The following is a 24940-nucleotide window of genomic DNA, read 5'->3' as shown; positions in this document are numbered from 1 at the left end:
CTCTGCAGGTGGGGGAGAGGAGTAGGTGCTTTAAGAATGATCGCGGAAGACCGCAGGGGGAGCTCAGGCACTTCTCGCAGAGGCAGAAGCCTTTGGACTACAACTCCCAGCAGCTACTAGGAGCCCCAGGGCTTGATGGGAACATAACCCGTGACCTGTTACGTCCCTGCCCTGTCCCTCCGTGGGTCGCCCGCGAAGTCTGATCCGGGATGCGGAGGTCCAATGGAAAGGTGTGCCCAAATCCCGCGAGAAGAGGTGGCTCGTAGCGCCCGAGCAGGCTGAAGAGCGCCGTGCTTTCTAACGTTGCTGTTCCGCAGTTCTCCTGGCCTTCTGCCCCCTCCCAGGGGAAGAAGGAAGGCACTGGTGGGTTTCTCCAGTTCTGCATCCCGATCCGTGCGAACTTTGAAGCGGTCTTGGCCGTTCCGCGGGCCCGGCAGCTGGTAGCCGGCGGGAAGAGAACTGCTTGGCCGCGGCTAATGTCTGCCGCGCTTCCTCTGCAGTATGAAGACACCGGAGGCGCCACTGTTAGCTCCGGACTGCTTTCCTTCAGACCGGGCCCCAGCTCCAGCCCCTCTCTCTCCTCAGGCTTCCCCAGTGGATAAAAATACGGACCCTGAACTGATGCCACCGACACCCGATGGCGATGATCCGCCCCGGGTGTCCCCAGATCCCATGGCTGTCTCAGCTGTGTCCCAGGAGCTGGAGGAGGGGGACCCAGCTTCTCTCTCCATTCCCCTGGAAACAGGGTTTGGTATTCCTAGTGGGTTGAGCCCTCGAGTCGAAGAGCAAGAACTTTCTGAAAATGTGAGCCTTCCTGCAGAAGAAACGAACAGGCCAGAGTTGGGGCCCGGAGAAGACGAGGAAGGTGTGTCTGAGGAACCCGCTCCAGAGGATGAGGGATACACGTAAGTGGTGATAGCAGGTGGCTCAGGAATCTGTGGAGATTGGAAGTGTGAGATATATCTTATTCGCCAGTCCTCAGCCCCACTTCTCCAGGCCCATTTCCACTTTGCTTTGGTGAACCCAGGTTTGTTGTTCCCCCATCTTCCTTCCAGCGTCTGGAGCTACAGCTTCTCCCAGGTACCTCGGTTTCTCAGCGGTTCCTGGTCAGAGTTCAGCACCCAACCTGAGAACTTCTTGAAAGGCTGTAAGTGGTAAGTAAGCATAATGGGGCAGGGAGATAATCACGCTCAGGATTTCCACCTTAAAATACCCCAGTTATCTGGGAGAAGGATCCACCATGGTGGGAGAAGGAGTAAGAATTCCTCTGGATTGAGTTTGAATTTCATTTGTGGGCTTCCTTGGTGGCGCAGTGGTTGAGAGTCCGCCTGCCGATGCAGGGGACACGGGTTCGTGCCCTGGTCTGGGAAGATCCCACATGCCGCGGAGCGGCTGGGCCCGTGACTCTGCGCGTCCGGAGCCTGTGCTCTGCAACGGGAGAGGCCACAACAGTGAGAGGCCCCCGTACCACAAAAAAAAAAAAAAAAAAAAAATTCATTTGTGATTGTGTGTCTTCTACTTCCTCAAGGTCTTGGGGGTGCTTACCTATACCAGAGGTCAGCTCAGCCCTAGTCCTACACGTGGAAAATACAGGTCTGTCCAGCTTTCTAACTCTTTCCTACTCCTAGGGCCCCTGATGGTTCCTGCATCTTGACCAATAGTGCTGATAACATCTTGCGGATTTACAACCTGCCCCCAGAGCTGTACAATGAGGGGGAGCAGCTGGAATATGCAGAAATGGTAAGAGTAGGGGCTAACTCTGCCCCTTCATCAGACACTGTGCATTTAATTCCTTCCTGTAGATGGAGAAAGTACAGTCCACATGTTTCCTGTTCACAGGCAGGACATTTCACCATGAGGTTCCACAGGTAGCATTTTCTACCCTGAATTCTGACATCATTTAAAGAGGTGTTTGTCCTTCTTTAGTTAAGAATATGTGTTTTCCATAAAAGACTAGTAGATTTCTCACGGTGGTTTTTTTTTTTTTTTTTTTTCCTCACGGTGGTTTTTAATTGACTTATAGGTATTTATTGAATGACTACCAGTGTGTCACTTACTGTGTTTGGTGTTGGGATAAAGTAATGAATGTGACAGATGAAGAGCTGCTTTGCTTTCTTGTATGGGACATAGACAACAAACGTAGTCCAATAAATAATCAAGTTCATTACAGATTATAATAAATGCTACGAAGGAAATCAACAGAATGAGGAGAGACTAACTAGAGGATGCCGCTTTAGATAAAATGGTCGGTCAGGGAGGGACTCTCTGAAAAAGAGACATTTGAGCTGAGACCTGAAGGATGATGAGATCAGTCCTGTGAAGAGCTGTAGAAAGAGCGTTCCAGGAAGAGGCAAAGATGCTACAAAGACCCAGAGCTGGGGAAGAGCTTTGTGTGTTTAAGGAACAGAAAGAAAGCCAGTGTGCCTGGACCAAGGCCAGTGAGGGGGAAAGCCTGGTGAGGGTGGAGAGGTGGCTAGCAGCCACATCTTGTCAGATCTTGTGGGTAGGGCATTTGGAGTGTTTTTGGGGAAGCCGTGGGAGAGCTTTTAGAAGAGAAGAACAAAATAATGGCTAGAGAATAGATTGTGAGTGGGCAAGAGTGGAGACTCATTAGGAGGCATTTATCACGGTCCAGGCGAGAAATGATGTTGGCTTGTGCTAGGGTGATATCAGGCGAGATAGATGTGGGTGGATTTGAAGTATATTTCACAGGACTTGGAAGTCAATTGGGTGGATGGGGGTACAGTTTACTCAGAGGATATGAAGAGGTATTGGGACAGAAGTCAAGCGTTTTTAGGTACTTTATTTTTTTTATTTTTAAAAAATAACTTTATTTATTATAAATAAATTTATTTATTTATTTATTTTTGGCTGTGTTGGGTCTTCGTTGCTGTGCACGGGCTTTTCTCTAGTTGTGGTGAGCGAGGGCTACTCTTCATTGTGGTGGCTTCTCTTGTTGCGGAGCACAGGCTCTAGGCACACAGGCTTCAGTAGTTGTGGCCAATGGGCTCTAGAGCGCAGGCTCAGTAGTTTTGGCTCACGGGCTTAGTTGCTCTGCGGCATGTGGAATCTTCCCAGACCAGGGCTCAAACCCGTGTCTCCTGCACTGGCAGGCGGATTCTTAACCACTGCGCCACCAGGGAAATTTGGGCTTTTAGATACTTTAAATGTGAAATGTAAAGCTAAGGAGAGACTTTGCGAAGGGCGCTAGGGATATACTTTGGAAGCAGGAGAGCATGTCGATGGTATCTTGTGTCTTGAGAACGGAGTCAATCTCAAGAGAGAGTGTAGATGAAGAAGAAGGCTCAAGCAGAGCCTGGAACACTCCAGCACATGGAGGTGGGTGCAGGAGAAATTATAAAAGTGGAGGCAAAGAGTCATGTCTCATGCTGTTGAGAGTGAGGGCAAATTTAGAGAATGACCCAAGAAGACATAGTGACCTTGAGGAGAGCACTTTCAGAGAAGTGCTGGAGGTAGAAGGTAATTAGGGTAGGAGGAAGAGAGAATTCTTTGGAAGTGTTTTCCTGTGAAAGGGAGCTGAGAAATGGAATGGTGACCGGAGGGAATGTGGGGCTAAAGAAAGGTGAACAAGATGCTTCTGTGAGGTCAGAATTACCCTGCAAGAGAGGGAGGAATTGCTGCTGTTGTCGGGGATGGTGACGAAGTCCCTGCGTGGCTGGGTGAAGACAGGATCCAGAGCACATTGAAGGACTAGACTGACAGGCGCAGAACCCTTCCTTGACGTGGGAAGAAAGGCAGAGGATGCGTTCAGAGGCAGCTGTTTGGTCGTGGGAAGATTTGGGTGTCTCTCTCTCTTGGCTTCTCAGTGAAGCATAAAGGGGATGTTATCAGCTGAAAGCAGAGGGTTGTGGGGAGAGAGCAGAAGGTGTGAGATGATCGGTCCTGGGGAGAAGAAAATCAAAACCACCAAGGAATGCTTGGTGTAGAGTAGCATTGCTATTCTTTGCTCAGTGCCCACTAGAAATTTGTTGTCAACCATGTAAAGTGAGTCCAGTTAGCATGGTTGTGCATCTTTCCCCAGTAAGTTGACTGTAGTTTCTTTGTTTGTAAAATGAGGATGATAATAATAGCACCCACCTCATAGAGTTGTGGCGAGGATTAAAAGAATTAGGGTAGGACTTCCCTGGCGGTCCAGTGTTTCAAACTCCATGCTTCCACTGCATGAGGCACGGGTTGGGTCCCTGGTGGGGGAACTAAGATCCTGCACGCTGTGTGGCACAGCCAAAAAAAAAGAAAGAATTAGGGTAAAGTGCTTAAAGTATTGCCTGGCATGTAGTCAGTGTTCAGTACATGCTAGTAGTCCTTGGTGTTAGTTGGATGCAAGCATGGACTAGAAGGAATAGGAGGTCTGGCTGGGGTTTGCCAGGAGAGAAAGACAAGGGGTGTTTCGAGAGTGTCTGCAGGGATACTTCGAGAGTGTCTGCAGGGGTACACCTGTTGTGCTTGACCAGAGTGTAAAATGGGTAAGAAAATGGATTGTGAATGGGTTTCTGATGAAGCTGAACAATTGTGGTGGAAATGGCAGAGCAAGGGAGCTGGGTGGGTTGGAGATGGTGGTCAGAGATTGTAGTGATGACTCGACTGGGAGTGGGCCCCTGGTGTAGAGTGAGGGCCACGGCCGTGGGTGCTAAGGAAGTCAAGGAATGGCAGAGGCCAGGGTGTTGGGTGTTTTTATTCATTCTTTCATTGATTCATTCATTCAACAAGTTTTCAATGAGCACATTCTATGTGCCAGGCTTGTTTTTAGCTGCTAGGGGTCGGTCAGGAACAAAACAGACAAAAGTCTGTGTCTTTGTGAAGCTTCTATTCTAGTGTGAGAAACAGGCAATAAAGAAATAACACAGTGAAATATATATCTGACAAGTACCATGGAGAACGATAAAGCAGAGAGGAGGACTGGGGGAATTCATTGCAATTTTAAAAAGGGAGGTTGGGGGCATTCCCTGGCAGTCCAGTGGTTAGGATTTGGTGCTTTCACTGCCATGGCCCCGGGTTCAATCCCTGGTCTGGGAACTAAGATCCTGCAAACCGTGCGGTGCAGCCAAAAATAAAAATAAAAAGGGCAGTCGGAGAAGCCTTCACTATTCAGGTGAAATTTGAGCAGAGATCTGAGGGAGTCAGGGAGTGAACCAACGTGATATTTTGGGGAAGAATATGCTGGGCAGAGAGAACTGCAAGCTCAAAGTCCTGGTGGAGGTGCACGTCACCGAGAGTAACAGTATTTGTGGGGAGCGAGAGACTGAACCAGGAGATAAAAGTCTCAGTGAATGAGGGAGGGAAACAAAAACAGGGAGCTAATGTGATGGCAGGAACTGCAGAGGAGGTGGAATTTGGAGAGGTGAAAAGATTTGGAAATGACCTTGATGTTTGTACTGAGGAGGGGAGTGAGAATGAAAGACATTTCAGCCTGAGAAAGCCACAGCGTTGGGCAGGTCCAGGTGGGTGGACAGGGCGTTCCGAGAAGATGCAAAATAAGGGAGTTTGAAGATTCTAGAGTGGGAATTTCAGAGGCCAAGGGGTAAGGATTTGGGGGGCAGGGAGGAGGGTGGGATTGGGGCCGATCAGGGAGTGTGTTGAGCAGCGAGCAGGTGGTGGTGAGACCAGATGGCCCGGAAGCCTGGGACTTCTTTGGTGCCCGAGGTTCGTGGGGGTGCCGGGCCTTGATGGTGAAAGAAGGGTGCGTTCCAGGGACGGTCCTGAATGCCTGCCTAACCTGCATCTCTGTGAGATCAGAGGCTGCAGACATGTGAATTCTGTGTGCAAGCTGTAAGGCACTCCTAGCCCTGGTTCCTGGAACAGAAACCAGTGGTGTCCAGAAACCAGGGCTGGGTGGGCGTGGCACAGCCAGCCTGAAAGAGTTCAGGAGTAGGGGTAGTTAGAGGAGACTGGAAATGTGAGAGGTCGAATATTTATTGTACACATTCACTTGAGAGAAATGAGAATGTTAAAAAGGGGAAAAGGTGGGAATTCCCTGGCGGTCCAGTGGTTAGGGATCGGTGCTCTCATTGCCGAGGGCCCAGGTTCAGTCCCTGGTGAGGGAGCTAAGATCCCACAGGCCGCGTGGTATGGCTGAAAATAAAAGGGAAAAAAGTCATTGTTACCTACCACTCTACAAGATTCAGCCCTCTAAGTTTTTCTACATTCTTTCTAGGTACCGGAGCTCTCTGTGTGGTTGTAACTCTTTGGTAGATGGTTTTGTACACTGTTTTTTCTTTTAACAATCACATCGTAAATGTTTTTCACGGTGTTCCAGTGTTCATAGTTATGCTTAATGGTGTATGGTATTTCACTGACTGCCTATGATAGTTTTCTTACCTATTCACCTGTTTTGGACTTTTGGGTTGTTTCCAGAATTTTTATATCATAAATTATTTTTCAGTGAACATCTCCATGTGTTTTGATGGAGATTCTTCAGAGAATCAGAGAAATTTTACAAGTAAGAAACACCCTAGGTCAGAGAGAATCAATATCTCTTTTTTAAGTCTCGTGATACAGAGAGTCAATTTGTTTTCGAAAGCTTTTTGTGCTGCTTATTCTTTTTTTTATTATTATTATTGCTGTTGGCAATATGAGTGTACCAATTCTATCATAGCCTAAATACCTAAATACTCATTAGGCATTTTCATTTTTAACGTCTGCAAGTTTAGTATGGAAATAGACAACATTTGTATAGGTGGGGAAATTGGGGTAGGATATTTTGGGGTATTTGCGTACATCTGTGTACTGCTTCTTCCCACCATAGTTTCCCAATTCCTCCCCTCCCTTCTCCACCTTTTCACAGAGCTTTCTGGAACTCCTGTTTCTAACTCTCCACTTCTTCCCTGAGTACTCTCTGTACCCCGTGGCTCTTGCCTGAGGCTTTCCCTTTCCTGTACCCTCTCTGGGAGAGACTGTGCATCCTCTGTGCCCTACATATCTCAGGTTGGAGAGGGAGTGTCCTCATTCCTAAATGCTATATCCAGACAATTGCTCTTTCACTTTGTAAAAACTTTTCCTTTGACGCTTATGCTGTCTGATTCTCCCTAACTCACTGAGGACATTGGCATCTCATAGCCTTCCTGTGCACCCCAAGTCCTTCTACCATCTTGGTGACCTCAGGTATCCAAACCAGAAGCCAGGGTCTCCTCCTTTAATCTTCCATTTCCCTAACCCCCATGTCCAGTTAATTACCAAATCCCATCAGGTTCTTGTGATCTTCCTAATCTATCCACTTCACTTGACTGCCTCTGTTTTAATTCAAGGTGTTATTATTTTGGGCCTTATGTTATTGGAACGGTCTTCTGTTTCCATTTTCCCATTAAAACATTTGACTGCTGATTGTACACTAGGTGTTGGGGAAACAGTGGTGAGCAAGACAGACATGGTTCCTGCCTTCTCAGATGGGTACGCTGTAGCGTGGAGGGCACAGAGGGCTCTTGGAGCGTGGAGCAGGGCACCTGGCTCAGCTCGAGGGGCTGGGGAGGCTTCCCAGTGGAGGAAGTGTCTAAGAGACCCAGAGGATGATTAGGAATCAACCAGGAAGAGCCTCTGGGGGAAGGGAAGGAAGACTATTCCAGACTTGGAGGCTAGTGTGCATGAAAGTGTGCAGTTCAGGAGTGTAGGGAGTTGGCACCTTCTAGGGACTGAGAGTCAGGATAATGGGACGTGGAGCTATTACAGGAGTGAATACAGGGATGAGGGATGAGCCTGGAAAGGTGGGTATGGCGTAGACGCCTGGTAAGGGAAGGCTTCATAGGAGATTGGGTTTTATACCGAGGGTTTTGGGGAGGCATTGCAATGTTTTAAGCAGGAGAGTGACGCTGTACAGGATTCCAGGGGCCTCAGTGTGGCTGCAGGGTGGAGAATGGAGGGGCAGATTGGAGTGTGGGGTGCAGGGAGGCTGGGGGAACGTGTAGAAATGCTAGCAAGAAGGCAGTGGCTTCACGTGGGATTGAAGGCAAGGGGACAGGTTCAGGCGAACCTAGGAGGTGCAATTGGCAAGCTCTGGCCTTGGGTTGGACCAGGAGAGGAAAGGGAGTGAAGGGTAGTAGTAGTCAAGGTGCTCACATTTCAGGCTTGAGAACTGGGTGGGGAGCCCAGGAGGAGCAGCCGGTTCACAGGCTGCAGAGGCTGGGTCTGTTCCAGAGAAACTGAGTTTGAGGACCCTGTGGGATGCCCCAGTGGAGCTTTCCACCAGACAGTCGGATGCAAGGGTTCAGGGTGGAGAAGTGGACCCTGCATTCACGACTGGGTGACATCACCCGAGGGCCAAAGGGGTGACGTCACCCCGCCAAAGGACTGGTATCCAACTGATGTAAAGATTTCCTTCAGGTCAGTAAGAAAAAAGCAACAACCTAGGAGAAAACTGAGCAAAAACTAGGAAAAGGTGCCCTTAAACACAAAAATGTCTAACTTCACTGGTTAGACATTGAGAAACGCCAGTTTATATCGTAATGAAATACCATTTCACAGCCTTCAAATTGAGAAAAATTTGAAAGTCTGACAACACCAAGGGGATGCAGAGCAACAGGCGCTCGTACACGCTGCTGGGGGGAGAGTAAATCTGGATGAGCACTTTGGGAAAAACGTGACATGATCTAGTAGAGCTGGCAGAGTGCAGACTGTAGAGCCCCAGTGATTCCCTCTTTAGCAGAAACTGCAGAGAAACCCTCCCACACGGGTACCAGAATGTTACAGCACACTAGCCAGAAATTGGGAAAACACCAGTGACTGTCAGTGGAGAGGGATGGGTGAGTGGAGCGCTGTACAGCAGGGAAGATGCATGAATTTGAGCTCAGTGTGTCACCGTAATCTCACAATCGCGGTGGGATGCATACAGCTTGCTACCATTCATATTAAGTTTAACAGCACGCAAGACCATGGTATATATTGTTTTTTTCTCTGTCTGAATGTATTCCTAAAGAAATACACGAGAGTGATAAATTCAGGATGGTGTTTACCTCTGAGGGAGGGTTTCACTGGGAAGAGGTTTTAACCGTTTGGTAAAATATTTTGCTTCTTAAGCTACGTGGAGGACTCACAGGGTTTGTTTGGCTTTGTTTTAATACTTCTTTGCTTGTTTGAACTGTTCAGTAAGTTTTTTTAGAGGATCAAATGGTGCCTGGTAGGCACTCGGTAGATATTTGTATCATTGGTTGGTTCTTTGTTTCTGGGTTGGGATATTACTTGTTTCTTGCTCTCTAAGTGTTGAAAAAGCAAAAGGGTAAATCTGCATGGCTTTTGGTGGCCCAAGTCTGATGTTAAAGTCTGAGCTAAACCTTAAACTTTGAGATCAAGATCCTGTTCTTCATATTTACCCCGTCTGCCTTCTCCTACCTGGTTAAGTGCCCACAGAGCATCTCCCTCTGCCATAAAACTGCTAGATTTCCGAGTGGGCCTCCTTTTCCCACCAGTGACCCAGGCATCCCCGCATCTCTGTCCAGGCTCCCGTCCTTCGAATGGTGGAAGGCGACACCATCTATGATTACTGCTGGTATTCTCTGATGTCTTCAGCCCAACCAGACACCTCCTAGTAAGTGATGTCTTTCGCCTCCCCTCCCCGCCGCCCCCATTTCAAGGGGACCCTCCACTGAGAGAGTCAGGGGTCTCGGGAGGAGGAAAGCTTGCTGTGCCCTTCAGATGTGAGCTGAGAGGGCCGGTCAGTTGGCTTCCTCCCCTTCCTTTGACAGCACTGGGGCCTCAGTGTCCGTGTCTCTCTCAGCGTGGCCAGCAGCAGCCGGGAGAACCCGATTCACATCTGGGATGCCTTCACTGGAGAGCTCCGGGCTTCCTTTCGCTCCTACAACCACCTGGTAGGGACCTCCCCGCCCAGTCCCAGGGCTCGTCCTGGCCCAGCTCTCCTTCCTTGAGAACGGCTGAGGCTCTTTGCTAGGCCTATTTCCAGCCCTTTCCCACCCCCAGGACGAGCTGACGGCAGCCCACTCGCTCTGCTTCTCCCCGGATGGCTCCCAGCTCTTCTGTGGCTTCAACCGGACCGTGCGTATCTTCTCCACGTCCCGGCCCGGCCGCGACTGTGAGGTCCGAGCCACATTTGGTAAGCAGTCCACGCCTCTGAGGGAGGAGGAGAGAAAAGGGCCCAGCCACGTGCAGAGGGGCCTTGTGTGAGCCAGGGGGTCACGTGCAGGGTTGAGGCGGGGGTCACATCATCCTCAGTACAGACGTGTGGGGCAGGTTGGGCCCAGTGCACAGGGAAGAAAACAGACTCAGGGAGGGGCGGAACTTTACCTCTGGGTAAAGAGCTGGTTCGCTTTTGAGCCCCGTGCCCTGTACCTTTTGATCTCCCAAATCTTGGTATCTCCAGGAAACTGGAGGTAAAGCTGATTCCCTTTTTCTATAAGCCTTCTGCTTTCCAGCCCTTCAAGGAAAAACAGGTTTGAGAGGGAAGAAGTGGGGCTTGGGCCTTTAGGTCCTTTGCAGGGGATAGAAGGATCTAGGGAGCATCAGAAGTCTTCATCCTGCTTAAAACGAACGGGGTGGGGGAGGCACTGAGTCCAGCACATGGGCTCTGGGACGGGAGACAGAGGTGTACCTCTGATTAGCGTGGTTAATGCCAGGTGCTCTTGCCCTCTCCCCGACTTTGTTCCTTCCCTTTCTAGCAAAAAAGCAGGGCCAGAGCGGCATCATCTCCTGCATCGCCTTCAGTCCAACCCAGCCCCTCTATGCCTGTGGCTCCTACGGGCGCTCCCTGGGTCTGTACACCTGGGATGATGGCTCCCCTCTTGCCTTGCTGGGAGGGCACCAAGGGGGCATCACCCATCTCTGTTTCCACCCCGATGGGAATCGCTTCTTTTCAGGAGCCCGTAAGGTAGGGATCATGTTCTGAGATCCCAAAGCGGGGGGTAAAAGGCAGGAGTGGGGATGTAGTCTGTGCTGTGTTGGGAGATGGGCATGGGAAAAAAAAAATCAACCCAGCTAAAGGAGTGCTTATAAAACTGGAGGGAAGCAGGCATGTGTTGGGAGTGGGGGAGTGGAGGGTAGAAACGATTCTAGGCTCCTGTTCTTTGTTCTTAGGATGCTGAGCTTCTCTGCTGGGATCTCCGGCAGCCTGGACGTCCACTGTGGTCCCTGAGTCGTGAAGTGACCACCAATCAGCGCATCTACTTTGATCTGGACCCGTGAGTGACTGTGGGTCCTTCCTGCCCAGGGTCTTGATGCCCCCAGGGATGCCAGAGCCCACCTGTAGGGTCCCAGCCCCTGACCGTGAAGGGTTCCTGCCCCCGGTGATGACTGCATGCCAGCAAGCCTCTCCTCTCTTCCCCAGGAGTGGGCAGTTCCTAGTGAGCGGCAGCACGAGCGGGGCCGTCTCCGTGTGGGACACCGGTGCGGCTGGGCATGAGGGGAGGCCGGAGCCAGTGCTGAGCTTCCTGCCCCAGAAGGACTGCACCAATGGAGTGAGGTCATAAGTTAATTCTGCAGATTTGGGGGCTTGGGTTGGGGAGAAAGGTAAATCCCTGAGGGAGCAAACATCCTGGCTCATGGTGCTGACTGGCGCCGCCCATCTCTCCCTACAGCCTGCACCCTAGTCTGCCTCTGCTGGCCACTGGCTCCGGTCAGCGTGTGTTTCCGGAGCCCACGGAGAGTGGGGACGAGGGGGAGGAGGAGGTGGACCTTCCCCTGCTCTCCATGCGCCACGTCCACCTTGAATGTCAGCTTCAGCTCTGGTGGTGTGGGGGTGGCCCGGATACCAGTGTCCCTGATGCTCACCAGGACGAGAAGGGACAGGGAGGGACAGAGGGAGGTGGGCGTGAGTTTATATAAAAAGGTTTTATATGATATTAGAGTCTTTGTGTCTCTTTGGGGAGGCAGATGATGGAGATGGGGCCGGGAGGGGTACCAGCGGGCTCCCGGGTCCAGCGGCACTGGGGACTGGCATATTGTTCCTGAAACCAGGCTTGAGAGGTGGGACTAGGCGGGAACCAATGGGGCTGCTGAGCTTGGTGTGAAGTCAAGTAAGTGGGGGGTGGGGCTTCATGCCATTGACTGGCTGGTTGCTAGGCAACTTGGTAAACTGAAGGGGGGAACCTGTTTGAAATCTCACTCCCAAGGTGGGGGCAGCAGGGGTCAGGGTGAGTGTGGCTGAGCAGGAGTGGCAGGAGCTGTGTGTCAGACTGTTGCGTGTGACTGTGTGAGACTGTGCAGATGGTGACAGACAAGACACCCGCTCACTCCTGCTCAACACTATTTACCATCATCCAGCAGCAGAGGGACCATTAGTCAGCTCTGGGGGAAGGGGAGAGGAGGACCGCCTCCCCCCCTCCCCCGGACTCCCCCAGGAGGCAGGTGACTGAGTAGCCAGAGTCAAGGGCACACATGAAAGAGTAAAGGTGCCGAAAAACACAGATGTCACATTCTGTATTCCCGTTAGATGCAGGACAAGGGCGAGAGTCATTCAGTAGCTGTCGCTGGTCTGGTTTCTTCATTTATCAGCTCTGTCTTTTTGGGGGGTATGTTATTTCAAGCAGTGGCTCCCCCCCTCCCCCCACCTTGCCACACACTGAGAAGGGGGGCTCTGAAGAGATACTGTCAGCAGAGGATTTGATTCTGGACCTCACAGCCTAAGGGAAGGGACTGGAGGCCTGCGACGACTAGAGAGGGGAGAGAAATGTCACCTCTGCCCAGAGGTGCTGAAAGCCAGGGTTCTTACACCCAAAAAGGCAAATCCTCCTCCCTTCCCCCAGGATAATTGGAAACAGCCCTTCCGGCTGCATGCGGGTTTTGGGTTGTAGGTTCTCCGTATCTCCCGGCCCCATTTCTCCCCACAACCATCTAAGAAGGGCCCAAGTTTACCCCCGAATCTCTTGCCTTTCGTCAACCTCCAGATAGCAGTAGAGGGTCTAGGAGGCTGTGACAAAAGATACCCCAGGAGCGGGAGTTCGGCAGCCTGGGTCTGGTTTCGGCTTTATCCCAGATTCCTCGTGTGACCTTGGGCAAGTCACAGAGCCTCTCTGAGCCTCAGTTTCTTCATCACTGCCACGGGGATCCTTAAGCTCTGCCCCTCCCACTTCACACAGGTAGTCGAGAAGGTCAACTCAGCCCACTTTGTAAAGTGCGGAGCCTTCAAGGTTATTATTATTCTCTTCAGACCTCCCCGGAGCAGCGGTGTTGTTTTGGGATGGGGGAGGAGGGGGCTGCGGGAGCGAAAGGGGCTGGGTTCCTCGGGGTGGAGAGGGCGAGAGCCTTTCTGGATTTGAGGGAGCGGAAGATTCCAACCGCTCGGGCGATCCGAGGGCAGGAGGGGAGGTGGGCAGAAACTAAGCCAGAGCCGGAGAGTTGCAGAGACAAAGGGGGCGTGAGAGACCGCGCGGGGGAGTGAGGCGGGGCGGCGGGGTGAGGGCTGGGAGGTGCGCGAGGTGAGGGAGGTGTGGGGGGCGTGGGCTGCATGATCGCCCGCTCCGACTCGGGCTCCAGCTCCGGTTTTTCCCTCCGCCATCCTCTCCCCCTCCCCGCCTCTCCTTTAACTCCCCCCTCCTGGGCTCAGGACTGGTTGGTTTCCTCCCTTAGCCCGCTGCCCTCAATCCCGGCGAGGCTGGGGCTCCGGCTCGGCGCCCCCTTCCCCGCTCCCTAGCCCGGCGCCCCATGCCGCCCCCGCCCGGTCCCCGGCTCCCCCAGTCCCCCACTTAGGCCCGCTCATAAATACCGGGGTGCCGGCGCGTGGGCCGGGGGCGCAGGGCGCCTGCAGACGGCCCCTGGAAGGGCTTCTGCGGGCGGAGCGCTCCGGAGAGGGGACGCGGGTGGAGCAGGAAGCGGGTCCGCGTGGGAGCGGGGGGCATCAGCCACCCGGGTGGCCGGGGCAGAATAGCCCGGGCGGCCAAGGCAGTCACCCCAGGGGGTGAGCGACTTTGGGGGAGTTGGTGCCTCGCCCCCCAGGCCTTGGCGGGGTCATGGGGGCCCCCCGTTCTGGGCCGGGGGGCGTGCGAGTCGGGGCCCTGCTGCTGCTCGGTTTTTGGGGGCTGGTGTCTGGGCTCAGCCTGGAGCCCGTCTACTGGAATTCCGCGAATAAGAGGTGAGCGGCCCGGGGGTGGGGATACCCCACACCCTGTGGGCAGGGAGTCTGGAAGCCTTAGGGACTTTGGGGGCTGGGTTCTCGGAGCTGGGAGGAGGCGGAGGGAGGGTGCTGGTGATCGGATGTGAGCTGATGGGCAACCAGACAGAGGTGGTCTTGGGAGCCAGACTCTCGGGCCACGCACAGAGCTGGATGCGGGTGGTGACAACCATGTGTCAGGAGTTTGAAAGACCCCCAAGGGGCAAGGATTTGAAAGATCATGGGTAGCCGGGAGGACAGTGGAGTGGTTATTTGGGTTTGTGGGAGACCTGTGTGGTGTCGGGGGCTGGGCTTAGAGGGAGCCTGGTTAATGTCAGCTCTCAGGAGAGCAGCTGAGTAGGTGCTGCTGAGGTGCTGAGAGGAAGGGCAGGGTGCCTCCCTCCCCAGAAGGGACTCAGTGGTGGAAATGGGAGGGAAGGGCTCTCAGTTTGGGGGCACTGGGGACAACTCCCCCAAGGCTTTTTGACCCTTCTTCACACATCCGTCTCCTAACTCTTGCCCACAGCCGGAGGGTCTGTGAGTCCTTGGTGGAACAATTTCCCAACCAGAAGATTTTCCTGCCTTCCTGGCTTGGAGATTTCTTTCTGGAAGAAGCCTGGAGCCCCCTAAAGCCCCCACTTTCCCTCTTGCATCTGGAGTCCTGAGGACTCCGTTGCCCCCTCCCCCATCTTTGCTGCAAACTCTTCCATCAGACCCTCTGTTCTGAGGCATGCTTGCTTTGCTCTGAAAAAAGGCCAGGGGTCAGATGAAACTTCAAGCCACACAGAGTAGGACAGAACCCTTGGGAGGTCATTTGGGTCCCTTGCCTCCATGCAGATCCTACTCCCTGTTAGCAAAAGAGTTTTGTGTTTTGAAAACTTCCTAATTGCCTGGGGAGGCTGTGTGAGGCCATGCAAAGAGGGTGTGCTTTGGAGCTCATCAAATCCTAGGTCTTAATCCTAGCTCTGCTGCTTTCTGTTGTGTGGCCTTGGGCAAGTCACTTAACCTTCCTGAGTTTGTATCCTCAATCCTTACAGGTTTTATGAAGATTAGAGGTAAGGTATTTGAACATATTATATGCTCATTAAAGGAGAACTAGGGTAATTATTCTTCCTCTCTTTACTTCACAGCTTCCCTCACATTTCCTGTCCTGGCCTCCCTCCCATATCTCTTGGGGTCTAATCTCAAATGTCTTTTCCCCTCTCAGTCTCCTACCCACCAACTCCCAGATGCAGTTGGAGTATCAGGAGCAGTGTGAGGATGTAAGTTAGGCTTATCCTGATAGAGCTGAGAAAATGGAGTTAGGGTGTTCTGGGAGCTCTTTGGGATGTTGGGGCAGGGAGGGAGGGGGTTATTTGGGAGTCTGGGAAGATACCAAGCAGCAGTCCCCTGTGACCAAGTTCTGAGACCCTGTCTGCAGCTGTTGGCAAGTAGTGGCTGTGCTGGGCCAGTGGCTGCCGGGGCTGAGGGAGATGTGGACTTGTGTCAGCTGTGGGTCGAAAAGTCAACTCTTTCAATTCCAAAGCAATAGGGCACTTTCCCTAAGAAGTGTGGGACCTGAGGGAAGTGGGGTACTGAGCAGGGAAATGTCTGGGGCAGCTGTTTCGATTAGCCCCATTTAGGGCCATTGCCAGACCAGGCATTTGTGTCCTGTTACATTGCCTGGGTACTTGGGACACTGGTCTGGATCACCCTCCACACCCCCTCCCCCACCCCGCCCCCTTTGCCCTGAAATCACTGAAATTCAGTGGTGGCCTGTGGGAGGGGAGGCTCTGCCCCCATGGTTGACTGCCATGGAATAGTGAAATCACCCGGGAGGGGTGGGCTGTGTGGTTCCAGAGAGGCCAGCTCCTTAGTAACTGGCATCCTGTTGCCATGGCAACAGGACCGGTGATGGAGCAAGAGATGGCAGTGTGCATGTGGTGAGGGCGGGCTGAAGAGTGCATTTGGGCACACCAAGGGGCAGGAGACCTCTGAGCCTGGCTTCCTGCTGCTTCCGTGAGCTTCCAGAGACCTTAGTGCCTGCTCTGTCTGAACAGACTCTCCACTCAGACAAAGGCTGTCCTGCAGGGATGTGGGGTGAGGGAGGCAAAGCTCTGGGGACCAGACCTCTGACACCTCTCGTCCTTATCCACCTTGCCCTCCTCCCCATAGGTTCCAGGCAGAGGGTGGTTACGTGCTCTACCCTCAGATCGGGGACCGGCTAGACCTGCTCTGCCCCCGGGCCCGGCCTCCTGGCCCCCACTCCTCTCCTAATTACGAGTTCTACAAGCTGTATCTGGTAGGGGGTGCCCAGGGCCGGCGCTGTGAGGCACCCCCTGCCCCAAACCTCCTTCTCACTTGTGACCGGCCAGATCTGGATCTCCGCTTCACCATCAAGTTCCAGGAGTATAGCCCTAACCTCTGGGGCCACGAGTTCCGCTCACACCACGATTACTACATAATTGGTACTGCTGGGCAGCGGGCAGGGTCGAGTGGGGAGGTGCTCCTGGGATCGAGGGCAGATGAGGGAGGGGACCACTGGAGCCACCTCGTGTGGTGTTGGGGCCAGGCATGGAGACAGAATAGGTGTAGACTCTGGAGGGCCAACTTCTCCCTCTGGTTCTTCTCTCCCAGCCACATCGGATGGAACCCGGGAAGGCCTGGAGAGCTTGCAGGGAGGTGTGTGCCTCACTAGAGGCATGAAGGTGCTTCTTCGAGTGGGACAAAGTGAGTGGGGCTGGGGCACACCTCCTAGGGGCCGAGGGGCAGTACCATCGTGGTCAGGGGGCTGCTGTCTCAGCCCCTCTCTTGGCCCTTCCCCGTCTCCAGGTCCCCGAGGAGGGGCTGCTCCCCGAAAGCCTGTGTCTGAAATGCCCATGGAAAAAGACCGAGGGGTGGCCCACAGCCTGGAGCCTGGGAAGGAGAACACAGCAGGTAGGAACCAGGGGTCCAGCCTCCTGTCTTCCCTAGCCTCCTCTGCTCTCGGACCCCAGCTGCCCTAGCTTCACCCTCTCCCTCCCTCCCTCTTCAGTTTTGGGGGCAGTGATACAGGAAAGAGGAGAAGAGAGGATGGGAGGGTGGGAGGGGAATGGAAGCCAAATGAGGAAAAGACTCAATCAGAACTAATTAGCCAAGTCAGTGCTTCAATCAGTGCTGTCAGAGAAGGGGGGAGGACTCCTTGGCATGGAGCTGAAGGGCTGGACACACCTGGATTCCGAGTGGGGCTTGGACGGGAGGGGAAGTGGGGTCCCCAAAGGGCCTGGGCACTGCTGGGGAAACCCATGGGGACCCGCAAAGATGGGTGTCCAGATGCCCGGGTGGCTCCTTCAGCCCCACCCCCTCTTTCCTCCTTCACCCCTTCCCTGCCAGGTGACCCCACCAGCAATGCAACCTCCCGGGGTGCTGAAGGCCCCCTGCCCCCTCCCAGCATGCCCGCAGTGGCCGGGGCAGCAGGGGGGCTGGCGCTGCTCTTGCTGGGCGTGGCAGGGGCTGGGGGTGCCATGTGTTGGCGGAGACGGCGGGCCAAGCCTTCGGAGAGTCGCCACCCTGGTCCTGGCTCCTTCGGGAGGGGAGGGTCTCTGGGCCTGGGGGGTGGAGGCGGGATGGGACCTAGGGAGGCTGAGCCTGGGGAGCTAGGGATAGCTCTGCGGGGCGGTGGGGCTGCAGACCCCCCCTTTTGTCCCCACTATGAAAAGGTGAGTGGTGACTATGGGCATCCTGTGTACATCGTGCAGGATGGGCCCCCCCAGAGCCCTCCAAACATCTACTACAAGGTATGAGGGCTCCTCCGACCTGGCTGTCCTGGATCCAGCCCTTTGTGGGGTGCTCCTCCAGTTTAATTCATGGTTTGAGGGACACCTCTAGCATCTCCTTGGCCCCCTTTGCCCCCCCAGCTCCTTTGCTCCTCCTGGCTCTCGCCTCTTCTCCACTTTTAGGATTCCCTAAGACATCCACCCAATGACCGCCTGCCCTCTGGTTGGCTGTGTGTGCCCCTCTCTGTCTCTGTGTTCCTGGGTCCTATTCCCCTGGGGAGGGGGCAAAGATTCAGCCTCTTCGTCTAACCATGACCCAGGGATCCTTGTCCCCCTCACCCACTGAGAGCTAGGGGTGGGAACAGTCTGTCTTTTGGTTGGCACCTCTTTCTGCCTCTCACTGTTTTTCTCTTCTTTTCTCCTCTCTCTCTTATTTTCTGTCTCTCTCTTCTGTCTCTAGGTCTGTTCCTCTTCCCTAGCATCCTCCTCCCTGTACCTCCTTTTATTTACCCTCTTGGCTTCTTATCCTGTACCTCTCCCATCTCCAGGGTGGGGGCATCAAAGCATTTCTCCCCTCAGCTCCCTCTTCTGACTTCTCTTACCAACCACTCCCCTCAGTCTGCCAAAAATGGGGGCCTTATGGGGAAGGCTCTGGCACTCCACCCCAGCTCAGGGCATGGGTAGCAAGGCCTCCTCCTCTGCCCTGCCCCAGGCCTCTACATATTTACTCCAGCGATTTGGGATGGTTGGGTCATGACAGCTACCATGAGAAGTGTCCCGTTTTGTCCAGTGGCCAATAGCAAGCTATGAACCAGTCAGGACACATGTGGACTTGGTCTGATGCTGAATGGGCCACTTGGGACAGGAAGTGACTTGCTCCAGACAAGAAGTGACCAGGCCTGGACAGAAGTGGCCTGGGAAGTGGAAGCAGTGCAGCAGGAACTGGAAGTGCCTTCATCCAGGACAGGAAGTAGCACTTCTGAAATAGGAAGTGGTCTGGCTGGAACCGGAAGTGGCTTAGTCTGGGGGGTGGGGGGAGGTGGATGGTTCTTACTCTGTGGAGAAGGGTGGGCAGGAAGAACTTCCCATTTCAGGAGGAAGCTGGAACTTACTCTAAGAAGATCGGGTGGACTGAGGTTCTTCCTAGTATTCAGTGTCACGTGCCAGGATCTCCCTTCCCTTGTTCTCTGTGCTGCTTTTAGGACAGCTAAGGTGGCTGCCATCTGCCATGGCAGGCTCAATTTGTCTTGTTCTTCCCTTTCCATATCCCAGTATAATCTCTGTTACTCAACAGGATGACCCCAAGAACCCACGTGTTGTCCCCAGTAACCTGGATGGCTGTCTTGTTCATCACATTCTCCATTTCCTACTCCCTTCAAACTCAACACAGCTCCCTTCTTAGTGACCAAAATGGTGGCCTACTGACTGGTCTAGCTGACAGTGGTCCTTAGCAACAGCCAGTCTTTCCATAGTGACCAGCTGATACCTCTTCCTGCCCACTAGTGCACAATTGGGTGTTGCCTCAGTTTCCTCCCAGCTCATTTCCTTTAGGTCAGAGATGCCTTTGGGCACCACGTCGGCCACCTCAATCACCAGCCAAGATGGTTGCTTTGTCCACCAGAGGTCAAGCTATCTCTCTGGTGCTGTAGTTCCCAGCTCCTTCCTGATTTTTCTAATCGCTCCTTCCAGAGAACAGGAAGTTGATATTGCCATGGGGGAGGTGGCGGGGTATGGCCGTCACCTCAATAGTTTTACTGTAAAAGGGAAATTTGAACAACAAAAACCAAAAAAAAATAAAAAACTTCAAAAGTTGATGAGAAGGCTGGAGAATGACTGGACGTGAATTGGGGCAGAGAAATGGTGATTAGAACAGCTTTTCAGCTGAGTGTTGAATTGCATGAAACCAAGGGGTAGGGAGGGGGTTGTGCTGGATGGGCGAGGTGGACAGGGCCTGGCTGGCGGAGGGGGGTGTGGTCATGGGCTGGGCGAGGAGGCTGAGGAAAGCAGCCCCTGCCAGGGCAGGGAGAGAGGAACCCAGGTGGCAGTGGGTTGCCAATACATCCCAAATGGGGCTGTCTGTGAATATGTGTTCACTCACGGGGGAAAGCCCAAGTGTCTATTGCTAAACCAAGTATCAGATTCAAGGCAAGTCTCAGTCGGAAACAAAGTGGAAAAAACATGCTCACGTGTTCAATCTATTCCCTCCCACTCCTGCCCAAGGCACTCCTGTGCCCAGAAGACTCAGGGACCCAGGCATCGAGCTGCCTATCCCGTGGCTCCCTGTGTACCCATAACCCAGGCTCTTCTCCCCCTAAAACCCAGATGCCCAGTCCCCTAGACTCAGCCCCATTCTCCAACCACAAAAGCAGCAGTGAGGAGCATCGCTGCAGCCAGTCGGTGGGGGTCACAACCTCTGACCTGCCTGCCCCTCCCCTGACTTTAGGTCCCCTCCCGCTGTCTCCCATCTGCCTGGAGGTCAAGGGGTCCTCCTGCCCCTCCTCTGTCTAGTGGGACCCCTGCCCCTCCCCCTGTCTGAGCAAGATGCCTGGGTCCCGAGAGGTGCAGGCACTGTAGGAGGGGAGTTGAAAACTGGGAGGCCAGGTGCTGGGCTGTCTGGAATTTACTCCTGCCTTCTAAGCCCACACTGGAGCTGCCCGAGGTGGGGAGGCTGGAGGGGGTGTGGAAGGGCTGGTTCCTGCCCCTTAGTGGGGGTTGGTTGTCATGGCAACATCCCCTTCTTCACACAATGGGAAGCCCCCCTCAACCTCCCGCGTGGATGGAGCCGACAGCCCCATCGCTGGCTATCAGCCTCAGGGACTTGGCAACCGTCACTATGGCAACCCAGAGCCCAGCAACAGGGCCCAGTTGAGAGAGGGAGGGGTCCACAACTGGGGCAGGGCTGTGTGTGCGAGGGGGCAAGGGAGCCAAGGAAGACTCCCCTACACGTATATCCAGAGGCACAGGTGGAGAGAAGAGAGGGAAGAGAAGTGGGGATAAATAGTCTCCGTGACAGACAAACATCTCACCAAAGCAACCGAGACATCATAACATGCTGAGAGACAGGAAGACACCTGGGGACAGATGCACAGCTGGGGAGAGGAACAGCACATTCTGCACATTACCCTGGGACACACCCCTTCAGAGAACTGGCATCTATAGACTCTCCTCTCCCCAGACATTAACAATGCAAGATCTAGAGCCTTCCACATGTGTAGTGATCTTTTGAGCTATTTGAAAGCTCAGGTGACTTCCACGCAGAAAAACACATGCCATCCTATTCGCTTTCTAGGTACAAACACACAAAAACACTCCTAGGGTAACAAGTACAACAAAGCAAGAAGAGGTGCAGGAAGACATTCATTCATTCATTCATTCATTCACTCAGCATCATATTAAATGTCTGCTTTGTTCCAGGTACTATTTCAGGCACTGGTAGTATGAGGTGAATAAGGCAAAGCCCCCGCTTTCATGAAATCCACATTTTGGTGGGGAACAACATAATAATATTTCTGGTAGTGATAAGTGATATAAAAAAACAGAGTGAAGAGGATGGAGAGTATCAGGAAGATGCTTTAAATTAGGAGGTCAGGAGGGTCCCTCTGAAGAGGTGACATTTGTTCAGGACCTTGAATAATGAGGAGTATGGAAGGCAGGCACTATGGGGAAGGGCAGAGCAGAAAGACGGAACAGCAAGTGCAAAGCATAGAGGTGAAATCTCGACAGGCTTGGGAATAGTGAGAAAGACATCACAACCACACACATGTTCTAGATGCGTCCTGTCTTTCCCCAGCCTCAGCGTGTAGGGTAGCAAGTGACCAAGGAAGAATCCACATTTAGGAAGTTGATCTAACTCCGTCTTCCATTTTTTCCCCTTTGTTTCTTTCTTTCTTTCTTTCTTTTTTTGACCTAAAAACATGCTTTTTTACTTCATTATAATAAATACAAAGAAATCAGCACACAAAATACATTTCCAGATAAACACACCAGTTTTATAGAAAAAGATATAAACATTTACTTTAAGGTCTGGGGCGGGAGGGGGTCCCCTTTGTTTCTTGTGTGGATGTGAGCTGTGTTTTCCTCAACTAAATTTTAGGCTCTGGGAGGGCAGGGATAATGCTCTGAGATTTTGGGGCTGTGGTACAGCTGCTGGTACAGAGTCTAGAGCAGAGTGGGAGTAAAGGATGTGAGAGAGCTGGGGACCACAGAACGTAAACCCAGCATAGGATGGAGGCTGTCCTGGGGGCTGTGCTGCAGACAGAAGCTCACACTTTTCCATCCTTCCGAACAGAAGCAGGATGTAAATTAGGTTGAGGTATGTATGTTTGTGTCTGTGGTCTATGTTGAGGATTTTAAGAAAAGGAGAACAGAGCAAAGGGTTGCAGTGGGGATTTCTGATGGGGAATGGTTGACATCACAACTGGAAATGTAGTTAGAATGAAAAACAGAGCTTCCTAAGTGGAGTCACAAACGTGGGGCATCCCCTGCCCTAGAGAGAGTTTCAAGATCTGTAGGCAGGCTGGGAGAAATGTGGCAGGCTGGTTTGGAGGCAGGGGGCTAGCTGGGATGGGCTCAGAGAGTTGGGTGGGGGTAGGGAAAAGGATACAGAATAAATGGGAGTGAAAACTCAGCACAGGAGAGATGTTTGAAAGGCAGCAGCAAAGGTGGAGTCCTGTAGGGAGTTCTGAGGGGACCAGGTCCTAGGGTCCCCTGATTCCCAGAAGGAATCGAAGCATTCCACGGCCTGGCTCTCCCACTTCCCTCAGTTGCCATCAGAAACTCAGGCATCAGCTCCCTCCAATCCAAGTGGCTAGTGGTGGTGGTGGGGAGATTCAGCAGCCTCAGGGGGCGGCAGCTGGTGAGTGGGGAGGAATCTGTGTGCTCAGCAAACAGCAGCCTCAGTGCCCAGTGGCTGCTTCCTCCCTCATCAATCAGCCCAGCCAAATGTCCTTGCATTCCCACCACCCCAAGGGGACTGGGGCTGGGCCAGGGTCCCCAGGGGAGTGAGATGGGATGGGTGGGGGCAGGGGGGTTGGTGCTTGGCTCCCCATCTCTTGGCCTCTGTTCTCTCCTCTCCTGGAAGCTCTCGGCTGTTCATGTCATGGAACGGACTCCCTCCTGGTGCTACCATCGTGAGGGCATCAGCTACAAATCACCTGTGGGGGTCTGCTCGTGGGGGGGGGGTGCGGGGGGAAGAGGGATGAGTCAGGGCTGAAGAGGAATCTACTCTGGTTCTCACGGGACCGGCCCCGGGCACATTCAGCAGGGAGGCTGCTGGCACAGGGGCTCTGCGCCCCCGGCTGGCTTCTCCATCCCCGACGGATGCTCTGGACAGCAGGCTGAGACCTGGACCAGAGAAATGTCCTCCCTCTTCTCACCTTTTCCTAGCCCCCAGCCCTAACTCCCCACTTCCCACCACAATCCAAAGGGCCAGCCCCCAGCTCACCCTAAATCTGCTGCTCCCCCTTGGGGACTGGGGCCTCCAGACCTTAGCCTCTGGCTCACTCTCCCCCCTCCTCAGCCCTTGCTCCCCTCAGGGACCCAGGCGTCCTGCCCACTCCCTTCACCATAACAACCATTCTTTTGGAGTTGCTTAAGACTTTAATATCATTTCATTAAGTCAGCTAGTTCAGAGAAGGTTGGGGGCACAAAGAGACTGGGGTGGGCAAAAAAGGGCCAAGGTAGGGGGGAAGCAAGGGAAGAGCTCCCTCTCTCCGTGGAGATGGCCCTGAGAAATCAAATATTGACAGTGAGAGAACAGAACTTATTAAAGCTGGGACAGGGGTGTGTGTGGGGAGCTGTGGGAATGGCCGGATGCCTGGGTTCTGAGAGTAATGAAGGTCCTGGGAGGAGGGAGTGCCTGAGGCTGGGAGGATGCAGTGAGATGAAGGGTTCTGTCGTACAACCCTTCTGCCCATTTCTTTTGCGAGGTACTGAGTCTTGCTACCCTGGCTGTTTCTCAGCTGTCCCCTAGAGCTCCTGGGGACAAGACCCCCATCACAGCTGTGGCTGCCCCCCCTTTCATCCCTTCTCCCTACCTCCACCTCTGTTGATGAGCTTCAGTGGCGTTTAATCGGATTGAGCAGTAATTAGCAAAGCAAGATGTTTGATTACCTATTTAGCATAATGTAGGGGCTGGGATCCCTAGGCACAGCCAAGGCCAGTGGGGGTGGGGGGTGGTTCAGAAAAGAAATGGGGTCTACACAACATTCCTTTCCCTGAGCGAGCCATGAGCCCCGCCTATAAGTCTCCCCATCCTGTGCCTCCCCTCAAATCTTCACTCCTCTGGGACTTTCTCCCTGGGGGATCTGACCAATCATGTCACCTCTCTGCCACCCACTGCCTAACTGGTTAGAGGATCACCCACTTAGCCCTGCTTGCTGTGCAGCTGATTTTGGGGTGTGGCAGGACCCCTCTCTCCTTCAATCCGTGCCCTCAGCAACAGGAATGTGGGCTGGGCAGGAGCTCAGAAACCTCCTTTAAGGATAATGGGGGGGGTGCCAAGGGCAGGCGTTGTCAATTCTGGAAATAAAAATGGGGTAGGTAGGATGGTGAGGTCAGAGCTGGGCTCAGGTGTGGATTAATCCACAGGCCCTTCAGGAGTACCAGGGACTGCCAGTCCTTGCCCTGCCAGACTGGCATAATGAGACTCGTCAGGTGTGAACATCAACCAGGAAAAGGGGGAACTGAGGTGCCAGCTTCTCTCCTCCAGCAAAGAAAATGTCATCAATTTAGCTCCTCATGGAAATGTAATCAGTGGGCTCGCTGCGGGCTTTGTCTTAATTAGGCACTATTGATGGAAGCAGGGAGGGTGCCTTCCCATCCCCCTGACTCGCTTCCTCCCTGCATCTCCCAGGCCTCCCTAAAGCTTCCACCAGCCCCAGGTACGGCTCAGTCTTCCAGGCGTCTCTTCTGGCACCCCGGCCCGCAGCGCCCCCTAGCACCGGCTGCCGTCTGCCCCTCCTCTCACACCCCTCTCCTGTCGCTTCCCCACGACTCTGTCTTTGTTCTTATGGAGAGCCGAGCCCCTCCCCGGCCCGGTCACCTTCCCCAGAGAGTCCCCGCCTCCTGTCCCCCCCAAAACGAGCGACGCTTTCCAAAGCCAATCCTCAGATTCCAAAAATTCCAGTTCCGTTCTTCCCTCCTTCCCCCACCCAGCGCTGCCCGG

At 53.5% G+C, this 24940-nt stretch overlaps 2 protein-coding genes across 3 annotated transcripts; both read left to right on the top strand.

Moving 5' to 3' along the window:
• The first annotated feature begins 306 nt into the window (after positions 1-306).
• On the top strand, positions 307-11793 carry WRAP53 (WD repeat containing antisense to TP53). Of its 2 annotated transcripts, none has more exons than XM_029213156.1 (10): positions 307-905; positions 1056-1154; positions 1629-1740; positions 9444-9532; positions 9722-9812; positions 9922-10054; positions 10617-10825; positions 11032-11135; positions 11282-11411; positions 11532-11775. In XM_029213156.1, exons 1-10 carry the CDS (start codon positions 502-504, stop codon positions 11541-11543), a joined length of 1383 nt encoding a protein of 460 aa, XP_029068989.1. In that variant the 5' UTR covers positions 307-501; the 3' UTR covers positions 11544-11775. The 2 variants fall into 2 exon arrangements, with proteins under 2 accessions (XP_029068989.1, XP_029068988.1); XM_029213155.1 differs by having other exon boundaries at positions 318-905; positions 11282-11416; positions 11532-11793.
• A 2108-nt stretch (positions 11794-13901) lies between these two features.
• Positions 13902-17802, top strand: EFNB3 (ephrin B3). Its single transcript, XM_029212806.1, has 5 exons — positions 13902-14023; positions 16196-16488; positions 16658-16750; positions 16853-16957; positions 17393-17802. Exons 1-5 carry the CDS (start codon positions 13902-13904, stop codon positions 17800-17802), a joined length of 1023 nt encoding a protein of 340 aa, XP_029068639.1.
• Positions 17803-24940: the final 7138 nt, after the last annotated feature.

The sequence above is a fragment of the Monodon monoceros genome, unplaced genomic scaffold, assembly GCF_005190385.1.
Source record: "Monodon monoceros isolate NGI ecotype Baffin Bay Population unplaced genomic scaffold, NGI_Narwhal_1 Super_Scaffold_9, whole genome shotgun sequence".
Lineage (NCBI taxonomy): Eukaryota > Metazoa > Chordata > Mammalia > Artiodactyla > Monodontidae > Monodon > Monodon monoceros.
Note: the sequence above shows the minus strand (reverse complement) of the source record. Positions and strands in the feature narration are given on the sequence as shown.

Excerpts from the sequence above, each read along its gene's own strand:
- WRAP53 (XM_029213155.1), top strand. The coding sequence starts at position 502 with ATGAAGACACCGGAGGCGCCACTGTTAGCTCCGGACTGCTTTCCTTCA. Across the intron at positions 1,741-9,443 it reads AGCTGGAATATGCAGAAATG|GCTCCCGTCCTTCGAATGGT; the intron begins GTAAGAGTAGGG and ends ATCTCTGTCCAG. Across the intron at positions 10,055-10,616 it reads TGAGGTCCGAGCCACATTTG|CAAAAAAGCAGGGCCAGAGC; the intron begins GTAAGCAGTCCA and ends TTCCCTTTCTAG.
- EFNB3 (XM_029212806.1), top strand. The coding sequence starts at position 13,902 with ATGGGGGCCCCCCGTTCTGGGCCGGGGGGCGTGCGAGTCGGGGCCCTG. Across the intron at positions 14,024-16,195 it reads TGGAATTCCGCGAATAAGAG|GTTCCAGGCAGAGGGTGGTT; the intron begins GTGAGCGGCCCG and ends TCCTCCCCATAG. Across the intron at positions 16,489-16,657 it reads CCACGATTACTACATAATTG|CCACATCGGATGGAACCCGG; the intron begins GTACTGCTGGGC and ends CTTCTCTCCCAG.